This window comes from Carex rostrata, chromosome 24 (genome assembly GCF_964058835.1).
Source record: "Carex rostrata chromosome 24, lpCarRost1.2, whole genome shotgun sequence".
Classification (NCBI taxonomy): Eukaryota; Viridiplantae; Streptophyta; class Magnoliopsida; order Poales; family Cyperaceae; genus Carex; species Carex rostrata.
In genome coordinates, this window is record NC_135941.1 from 1,868,386 (window position 1) to 1,878,580 (window position 10,195).

At 34.4% G+C, this 10,195-nt stretch overlaps 2 protein-coding genes across 5 annotated transcripts; one reads left to right on the forward strand and one right to left on the reverse strand.

The window, feature by feature from the left end:
• Positions 1 to 563: 563 nt before the first annotated feature.
• On the reverse strand, positions 564 to 3,321 carry LOC144575539 (uncharacterized). 3 transcript variants are annotated; one of them, XM_078325725.1, is made up of 11 exons: positions 3,083 to 3,319; positions 2,898 to 2,992; positions 2,728 to 2,785; positions 2,453 to 2,647; positions 2,280 to 2,356; positions 2,116 to 2,198; positions 1,979 to 2,030; positions 1,773 to 1,841; positions 1,583 to 1,669; positions 1,444 to 1,508; positions 564 to 880 (listed from the first exon to the last, which is right to left on the reverse strand). In XM_078325725.1, exons 1-11 carry the CDS (start codon positions 3,189 to 3,191, stop codon positions 766 to 768), a joined length of 1,005 nt encoding a protein of 334 aa, XP_078181851.1. In that variant the 5' UTR covers positions 3,192 to 3,319; the 3' UTR covers positions 564 to 765. The 3 variants fall into 3 exon arrangements, with proteins under 3 accessions (XP_078181851.1, XP_078181850.1, XP_078181852.1); XM_078325724.1 differs by having other exon boundaries at positions 579 to 880; positions 2,280 to 2,359; positions 3,083 to 3,320; XM_078325726.1 differs by lacking the exon at positions 1,773 to 1,841 and having other exon boundaries at positions 579 to 880; positions 2,280 to 2,359; positions 3,083 to 3,321.
• Positions 3,322 to 4,326: 1,005 nt separating this feature from the next.
• LOC144575420 (A20/AN1-like zinc finger family protein) lies at positions 4,327 to 5,737 on the forward strand. Of its 2 annotated transcripts, none has more exons than XM_078325558.1 (2): positions 4,327 to 4,551; positions 4,913 to 5,737. In XM_078325558.1, the coding sequence occupies exon 2, from the start codon at positions 4,954 to 4,956 to the stop codon at positions 5,461 to 5,463; it is 510 nt and encodes a 169-aa protein (XP_078181684.1). In that variant the 5' UTR covers positions 4,327 to 4,551; positions 4,913 to 4,953; the 3' UTR covers positions 5,464 to 5,737. The 2 variants fall into 2 exon arrangements, with proteins under 2 accessions (XP_078181684.1, XP_078181685.1); XM_078325559.1 differs by having other exon boundaries at positions 4,491 to 4,834.
• Positions 5,738 to 10,195: the final 4,458 nt, after the last annotated feature.

Below are 10,195 nucleotides of genomic sequence, written 5' to 3' on the forward strand. Positions count from 1 at the left end.
ATGGAGGTTAGGTTGAGCGGTTCGGATCGACTGTTTGAACTTTGAAAATGATGAAAAAAGATGGAGGCATAAAAACATGGAGGCATTTGAACCCTCCTCAAGAAAGAAAACATCAATATCTAGATAGAGGAGGGTTCAAATGCCTCCATGTTTTTATGCCTCCATCATGCCTCCATCTCTCTCCATCATTTTCAAAGTTCAAACAGTCGATTCGAACCGCTCAACCTAACCTCCATACTAAAATATGTTTGGATACCAAATTTTATATTTTTAGAAATTTCTTTTACTATTTTTTTAGATAGGTACAAAATCAGTAAATCTGAACTATCTAAAAACAGTATTTTTGTACCTATCTAAAAAAATAGTAAACAAATTCCTAAAAATATAAAATTTGGTCTCCAAACATATTTTAGTATGGAGGTTAGGTTGAGCGGTTCGGATCGACTGTTTGAACTTTGAAAATAATGGAGAAAGATGGGGGCATGATGGAAGCACAAAAACATGGAAGCATTTGAACCCTCCTCATCTAGATAACATGATAATTATTGCTTAATTTATTCAACCATAAAAAAAATGATTGCTTAATTTATTAGCTCCTCTGTTGCAATACTAATTGATGGAAGGAGAATCAAAGAATTAAATTAATAAGAGCTTATTCAACTTGGCAGGCTATATTAATTTACACACCAAGAGACTTTCTAGAATGGTGTTTATCTATATCTACCAGTTGTTGATGATATAAAAATAAATTCATTCAAATCCACTTCAAGCACTCAGGACAGCCTCATTAGCTTCTTCTGTATTATCTTGAGTTAGCCTTTCATAAATTACAGTTGCTTGATCATTCTCAACCGACGTAGTGAAATGTAAATTATGCTCGCTATAGGATAAAATCAATTAACATGTTAATTAAGCAGTTTTTAATAATCATCTGACATCAACCTTCAAAAACAAAAAAATAATTCAGATATATATATAGAGTGAGCCTATGATATTTTGCAAAGTGCGGATCCGTCCGTGCTATGAATTCATATCCCCTTTTCTAAAGGCCAAACGTCAATCCAAACCATTCAACATGATCTCAATATGAAAATGTACTTGGATCAATTTTACATTTTTCATAATCTTTTACTATTTTTTAAAATAAGTAGAAAATCATTATTTTTGAATGAGGTTCAAAAAATCTTTAGATCAGGTACCTTCTGCCTATCTAAAAAATAGTTAAAAAAATCCAAAAAAAAATGTAAAATTTGTTTTCCAAATACATTTTTATATGAAGATCATCTTGAACGGTCCGGATCGATTGTTTAAACTTTGTAAACGAAGATATTAGTCTACAATACAGACCGTTCCACACTCTGCAAAGTGTCGTGGCCTCATTCCATATAATATGTTCTGTTTGAAATTGAATTGAAGCTCATATTCAAGTTTAGTTTGGCTTACTTGAGTGAATAGATTATTAGTCCAATTGCAACCACCCCAAAAGCTAGATAGTACAACCAATCCACCTATTTGCAATATTTCAGACATTAGAAGCATAGATGTCTTGTAAAAATAAAAAAATTAAGTGAAAGGAACTGACTTGTTGATGATAAAAGAAGACGCGAATAAGCACAGCCCACATGTCAGATGTTAGTAGAGACAGATTAAAAAGTGTTGCCCCACTCATCTGCATCATTAAAATTATACCCAATAATAAATGATTTTTTTAACCTTCCTTCGATCATTTTTCTCTTTATCTGTTTTATTTTAATAAAGGAAAGTGAATTAACCTGGAGAACAAAAGGAACAATATTATAGAATAAAAATGTTGAAGCAGCAAATCCTGCAAATAGAGATATCTGGAACAGCAATAGAAACAATTCATCACTTCTTTATAAGGATAGATAAGCTATATATTATTATTTACTCACGCTAATTATACTCCAACAACTTTTTTTAAGAAAAAAAGATAATATTAATTTTGCGTATAGCCTACCATAGTGGGGGTCCATTTGACTTCTTCAAGGATCTTCTTCTCAAAAATTGATCTGACAATTTGATGCACGGGAAAACAAGATCAATGCAGAATCTCTACATATTTATTTAAACAACAGAAAGGATATATATTGATACATTTGAAGCGCACTGATTAGCACCCCAAAGACCCCAAGCATTGCGACCACTTCTACTCTATCTTTCTTCTTCACACAATACTCCTGCCAAATTTCATTTCAGGAATATTAATTGCATAATTAGCGATGGAGAAGCTTTTAGAAGAAATGGCAAAAATAAAGTACCTCGGTCACATTACTTAAAGCATAACATAATGTACCAGCAATGACAAGAGCATCACCCAAAAGAGGTCTACTTCCACCTACTTGAAATCCAATAAAATACCAATTTAAAATATCCTTTGGGGAATTTTTTTTTTTATAATAATAGAGAATCTATTTTATATAAATGTGATTACCTCCACCAGAAGAGACACCCGCATCAGAGAAGAGCACAAGAACAAGACCTACCACACAAATGCCTGCACCAATAAACTGCCACACAGAATATCTGGTTTTCAGAACAATCCATGTCAGAATCATCACCCATGGAATTGTCCAGCAATCTAACAGTGTCACACTTGTAATTGATGAGTATTGATATGCCTTCACAACTGTAAACAGATAAACTTTTATCTGTCACATGGCAAAAACAGTATAATTAATAACATTAAAGAATGACAGATACTCGTACCAAGAAAATTTGCCTGTACATCAACAAATGCCAATCCAATGTACCAATACAAAGGTACCTGCAATTTAACTATATGTACTGAGTTTTCCAAATTAATTAAAACTAATTCTTTTGTAACAAAAACTATAAAATTTAAATAAAGCTTGGGAAGAAAATATATATAAATATACTAGCAACTTGCGGCGATGGTACAAGAGAATGGGAGCATAGACTAGGGACAGGGATAGATATGTGAAGAAAGATTGTGTGAGAGGTGCATCAGTCCCTACATATGCCAAGAAAGTAAGTATAAGCATAATAAGCTAGGCGAATAATAGAGAATTAGGTTGGAATAAAAGGGTTAGAGTCTGGAAACCAAGATTTGCAATGAGAGAGGAGGTAAAGCTGGTAACAGCAAGGGAGAAGGAGATGATTTGACCCAGAAACAATAAGTAGATAAACCTCCATATCTCCCTCTTGTTCATTCCTATTTCTTCAATTCCAATTTAAAAAAGGGTTGGTTGATGCATCAAGTAAATGGGTTATTTACAAAGAAATAGGTCTCGACATTTGGTAAAGGGGAGATGGGAGAAGATGAGTCTGCAATAATTAGCTAATTAAGGTGTGTGAATTGATATATGGGAGCAATGACAGTGAAGTTTATATTTTAAAATTCAAATGGGATCTGATTTTGTGGAATCACTGGTGAGCATCCAACTAACCCAATATAAGTCGCAAGTATGACTAGCACATTTCTATTTTTGTAATAGTTTAAGGTACGCCTCGTTAAGAAAAAGAAAAAAGAAAATGTAAATATTTACCTTTTGGTTGTCAGGAGACAGGAGGTTACCAAATTTGTAATTATCAAAATAAAAAAAGAAGAACAAAAATATAAAATAAAAATCCCGAATAGCGTCCAAGAATGGAAATAATATAAATTCCTAATAGTTTTTTCATGCAAATCAATATATATTGAGGTACTAAATTGAATAACTTCTCCGTCTAGTGTGAAAGCCTGAAAGGTGTGCCCGTGTTTTGGAGCAAAATTAGTTGGGCCGGGCTGGGATGAGGCTCTAGTAGAAGAAGCAGCCTGTAATGGAGACGAACTGGAGACCTTTAGTGCTCTGAAATGGCGAGTTCGGCGTTACGTTCTATTATTAAATGAAATTTTTTTATACTCATAATGACGCCATCTCGCGTTCACGCAATCGATTTCTATGGTTAGTTTTGCAATAACGGCAGCAGACGATGACATTTGTTTAATATCCAATTAATAATTTATACTTCCTCTCCATTCTAACTTGAATGGACAATAACAGTAGCCTCTTTCGTATGGACGTGTTTTTTTAAAGTTTATATATTACTGGAGGCGATAGACGCCGTTCATGAGTTATTTTTTATATATAATATATAATATTACTGGAGGTGATAGGCGCCGTTCATGACTTTCTTTTTGCCGAAGCAACCAGCCGACTTGTTCGTCCGTTCTAGAATCCAACTCGGCGGTTTATTGTAACAAAATGTCATCCACTGTCATTGGGGCCCATAGACAAGTGTAATAAGACGGTCCACTTGAGAGAACCGCCACATAAAATTGGACTCACATTGTTTCTCCGACTTAACTTTCCTATATATTTCTCCTCCGCTCCGCTTCTAAATTATTTTGTTCACTAAAATATACTTTTTTTTCTCTCTCTCTCTCTATCTCGATAGATCGATTGGGCGTCTAATCTCTCCCTTTCCATCCACATTATTAAGACAGGAAGAGAGCGAAGGAAGGGAAGGGATAATCACAGAAAGGAAGAGATCAGATAAGAGATTCCTTCCTCATCGCCATTTTCTAAGGTCGGTTTTTGCTCTTACTATTCTTATTCCCAATTGCTTTCCTTTCGTCCTTCCTTGATCTTAAAGAACAAGCAATCAGAGCGGATCTCTTAATTTCCACGCTAGAAAATTCTCTGCCTGCTTGTCTTTTCTTCCACGTTTTATCTCCTCTTATTAACTCTCCCTTTTGTCTCAGATCCGTGCTCCGCTTTCCTGATTTCCTCAATATTTTGTAGATCTGTTCAATTCTCTTAAGATCTAAACATCTTACGATTTGGAACAACCTTCAGATAGATCTTACCAGGTTTTTTGACGAAGAATCAACTAATTGTTTTTTTTTCCTTAATTGAAAATTTAGCTGATTTATTCAATTTTCTTGCAGATCTCTACAAAATTTGTTCGAATTCAAGATCAATTAGATCGATGGCTGAGGAACATCAGTGGGAGGAGGGGCCGCGCGCTTGCGCGAACAATTGTGGATTCTTTGGCAGTCCGGCCACTTTGAATCTCTGCTCCAAGTGCTACAGAGAGCACCACATCAAGGAAGAGCAATCTGCCTCTGCCATATCGGCCATTCAAAAATCTCTCTCCCCTTCAAACTCTTCTTTCTCTAAACCTGTCCCATCTGACCCCACACCGATCACCCTCTTGACCGATGTATCAGAACCTTCTGGAAGTAGCACATCGGTGCAGGAGACTGCCGCTCAGTCTGTGCCAGCACCAGGACCTGTACCTGTGCCGGCGAACCGGTGCGGTACGTGCAGGAAGAAGGTGGGTTTGACCGGGTTCAAATGCAGGTGTGGGATAACTTTCTGTGGGACCCACAGGTACGCCGAGCAACATGATTGCGAATTCGATTACAAGGCAGTCGGTAGGGATGCCCTTGCACGTGCCAATCCGACCATCAAGGCTGACAAGCTCCGTAAGATCTGAACCGTCTAAGTAAGGTCACTTCATTGTTGCTGCTCTTTATTCTAGGTTGTGTAATGCAAGGGGGTGGTGGTCAAGTAAAATGGAAAGGGAAGTGTTTATCATCTCCGGTGGTGGCCAGATTGTGGTTATTTTAAAAGAAAATTGAACACATTTATTTAACGCTCTCCGGAGATGTTCAATTTATTTTAGTATGGGATTGTACAAAACATTTGATGATTAGTTTCGCATCTCAATTTCGTCTTAAAAAGAATGCATAAATAAACTGATTCCTATTGATGACTTATTATCTTTTAGAAGAGCTATATTGTTGATGAAATTTATTTGACAGATGTTAATATTTGTTGATATTATTAAATGTGTTTTTGTTTATAAAATTATAGATAAGAAATTACTTAAGAGCTATTTTGATTTTTTTTTTTCATCACAAAATTCAAATATGGTTAAAAATTTCAAAATTTGTAGGATATTATTAAACATATATATAATCTAACAATATACTTCTACATATTATCTTTGTTATTTTAATCTTGAGAATGTAAATCACATAATACAATTTAGAACGTCCAGTGGGCTCATTTGTTTTTGTAATCTTGGCATCTGATCATATAAATCACTCTAAATATACTTCATATAGAGAATATTAAAATAAATAATTATTAAATGATCTCTTTTGAAATTATAAATTTGTTTTTTTACCCATTAGATAGATTGTATTTGTAGATAGATTATATGTTTAGTTGCGTGGCACTCATAATAAATGAATCATAAATTGATGAAAAATATATAATTGAATAACATAAAACAACAAAAGGATAGAGTTTATGTTGTCATTATAGATATAACATCAATTAATTACAAACGTCAACATACACATGCAAACGCATTGTAAATTCTATCTAGATGAATTTGTAATATTTTTTTAATTTAGTGTGAATATATTTATAGATATGTAATGACATAAATAAGAGTAAAATACAAGTTTCGACGATTTAACTAAATTGATAATAAAATAAAAAAATTATGAACATGCACACACAAACGAACTGTAAATGCCACAAGTTAATGCACAAAACTCAATATAAATGCAATCTGGATGAATTAAGCACAGTATCGGTCGTATTTTTTTTTAGTTTGAATAAATGTATGCCCATTTAAAGGCACGAGATAGATTTTCTCTATTGATTATGATGATGTTAGTTGTAAAAGTGGTCTAAATCAATTAAAATCATCAATAAACAAACACAAACATACCGTAAGTGCAGTCTAGATGAATTTTAAGCATAATACATATTGTAATTGTTTTATTTAGCTAGAATAAAATTATGCACGTATGCAATAAATAAGTTGAGAGTTTGATAATTTTAAGATAAAAAAATAATAATACCCAAATTGATCAAAATCATGAAATGACGCATTCAGCGCACTTTACATGCATTTATATAAGAATTTTATGCATAATATTTTTTCGTATCGATTTTATTTAGCACGAGTAAAATAATGAACATGTAAAGACTAGGGCTAGGCATTTGCTAAACCCGGAACGGGTAGAACCCGTTTTGCCCGGCCCGTACCCGTTACCCGTGGTACCCGTACCCGTTGCCCGGGTACAAACGGGTAGACGGGTACGGGTAATAAACGGACCGGATAACATGATTTAAAAAATAACCCGTTGTACCCGTACCCGTCTACCCGCCAACCCGTACCCGCCTACCCGTACCCGCCTACCCGTACCCATCTACCCGCATACCCGTACCCATCTACCCGCATACCCGTACCCGACCCGTTTCACTTCAAAAAATTTTGAATTTTTTTGAAAAAAACAGAAAAAAAAAAAAAAAAAGGGCGGACCGGACCCGTACCCGGATACCCGGACCCGTACCCGTCAACCCGCAACGGGTAATAAACGGACCGGATATAGGTTTTGGCCCAATTACCCGTCTACCCGTTACGGGTTTTACCCGTACCCAACCTACCCCTTTACCCGTCCTACCCGTTACCCGTAACGGGTAACCCGTTAGCAATTGACTAACTAGGGCTGGGCAAAAAAGCTCGAACTCGTAACTCGCTCATTTACAACTCATTTAACTCGACTCATTTACAACTCAGCTCATTTACAACTCGAGTTGGCCAACTCGTTTAATAAATGAGCTGAGTTCGAGTTGGCCCCAACTCGCTCATTTATAACTCGAGTTACATAAAGTTACATAGTATTGGTCACAATAAATTCCAAAATAATCAAACCCGAATCTCTAGACTGTTATTTGTGCTTTGAGATTCATGTAAAATATGTTTGAACTTATGTTGTTATACTATCACTGGTTAAACGAGTTGTAAACAAGTTGTGAGCCAACTCGAGTTGATAACGAGTTGAGTTTGAACTTGTGTTGTAATACCAAGCTTCTAAATAGCGTTTATAGCGGTATAGCGGGGAGACAAAAAAAAAAGCTTTAGCGAATAGCGGAGCTATAACGAAATCTATTATAAATAGCATTTTTTATTTCAAAAATTATATTTTATATTTTTACTAATAGTAAAAATGTCTCATCAAGAAAAAAAAATATCAAATTAATTAAGAAGTTATAATATTCATATTAAACCAATACAAAGTTCAAATTGTCATTCAAAATATCCCTAATTCAAAAACTATCGATATATTTTATATTCAAAATATACCACTACCATATATTAATGCATGATACAAAATTTAATTGATATAGCGGTATAGCCCGCACATGTTCCATTGTATTGATATAGCTTAATAAAGTAAAAAAAAAAAAAAAACCAATCTAGATATTAAGGCCCATTAAAATTGCAAAATCATGTTTTCAGAAAAAAAAAATTGCAAAATCATAACCCATATAGCATAGCGGACCGCTATTGCCGCTACGCGCTATAGCGGACCGCTATTACCGCTATAGCGATCGTAGCTTGATTAGCGCAGTTTTAGCCTGTAGCTTAGCTTTCTGGGTCCAAAACCGCTATAGCTAGCTATTTAGAAGCTTGTGTAATACTATAACTGGTTAAACGAGTTGTGAGTCAAGTCGAGTTGATAACGAGCTGAGTTTGAACTTGTGTTGTAATACTATAACTGGTTAAACGAGTTATAAACGAGTTGTGAACCAACTCGAGTTAATAACGAGCTGAGTTCGAGTTGGCTCTACAACTCGTTATTATCATCTCAACTCGAGTTGGCTCGCTCGTTTATTAAACGAGCCGAGTTTGAGTTAGAGGTAACTCGCTTAAACTCTACTCATTTACAGCCCTAGTAAAGACACATAAGTTGGTGTTTATTTGTAAATTTCAGTATTTTAGGATCACAAATGATGTCTGATAAACACACACAACAAATTTTAAATGCGTACTAGCAGAATTTTGTGTTTTATTTGGTACGCATAAGTTCCGAAATTTTTAAATATACCATATTCCTAAAAATAATAAACCAAAATATTATTTTTTTCTAAAAATTTTAAAAATGCCATGGCCACATCCTGTAGAAGCTATCACCTTCTCGGTAGCCGCATCTAGGCAAAGCGGGCAGAAAAACGGACCGCTTCTACAGGATGCGGCCATGGCCGCTTCTAGGGAATGTGGCCCTCTTTATTATTATTATTATTTTTATAGAGTTAGCATATTTTATTGTTTTGTATTTTTTTTTTACTTTTTGTTTTGAAAATAGTTAGTTATAGTTGTGTATGGTATTTAATTTGAAAAATATTTTACGTTTGTCAGAAGAAATATTATGTTGGCAATGTCGTTAACTGCATATGTACAAAGAAGTAATTTTATTTTATTTTGATTTAGAAATACTAAATTAAGATATGCCTAACAAACATGAAATAAATATTCAATACAATAAAAGTACCTCTAAATAATAATTGTTCAAAATATTACAACAAACAAACTGGCAATCACAAGTTCACAACATAAAATTGACTACTGGATAAAAATACATTGCTTGCCTCTCAACCTGAAAATTGACAAACAAAAATGTATTGTTATTATTAATTTTTTTTTAAGTTGGAATTTAATTTAAAAATATGAGTTTACCTTGTGCAGCTCTATTTTGTTGTTCCTGTGTATCTTGGTCAGCCTAATGTCATCTCCTTCTATTATGCAGTAAATCAAGCCACATCGGAACAGTGTTTCGGCCATTCAAATTGGATCTATTCCCGTTCTCATCTGGCAACCGAACAAGGCCGAAGAGTGAAGGTCACATGCTCACTTAGAACCGAGTGTGTATCCGCCCAGGTAATTGAGGTGCAATTTAAAAGAACGAACAACCTAGATTAATCTCAGTTGGACCAAACTCAATCCAGGACCGGTTGGGACTGTAGGGGGTCTACTTTGAGATTCGTGCCACATAAAAAGAACGGTTCAGATTTATGACTTGCACCTTAAATACTTGGGGTGATACGGATTCCTTAGAACCTAGTGCGTAGAGAGATGAATAGAATGTAGCTTTGTAGATCGCATGCCTTCATTTAGCCAATTTATTTCCGCTCTCACTGTACGAAAATGTCTTCTTCTTTTTTTAACTACACCATATCTAATTAACTTAATTAATAAAGTAAAACCTCAGGTTTTAAATAAAAATAAATAAATAATGTATTTTTTTATTAAAGAAGTTATATGAACTTAAACTTATATATATATTATATTTGTAATTTCTTTTCTAATTTGCTATTGGAAGCCCTTAATTCATATACATTCAAAATTATAGTAAACTTATCAT

Bases quoted from the DNA above. Each gene is read 5' to 3' on its own strand.
- LOC144575539 (XM_078325724.1), bottom strand. From the start codon at position 3,191: ATGAACAAGAGGGAGATATGGAGGTTTATCTACTTATTGTTTCTGGGT. The intron at 2,786-2,897 runs GTATATTTATAT...GTTAAATTGCAG, and splicing joins ACCATCGCCGCAAGTTGCTA to GTACCTTTGTATTGGTACAT. The intron at 881-1,443 runs GTAAGCCAAACT...TTTATCCTATAG, and splicing joins CTAATAATCTATTCACTCAA to CGAGCATAATTTACATTTCA.
- LOC144575420 (XM_078325558.1), top strand. From the start codon at position 4,954: ATGGCTGAGGAACATCAGTGGGAGGAGGGGCCGCGCGCTTGCGCGAAC.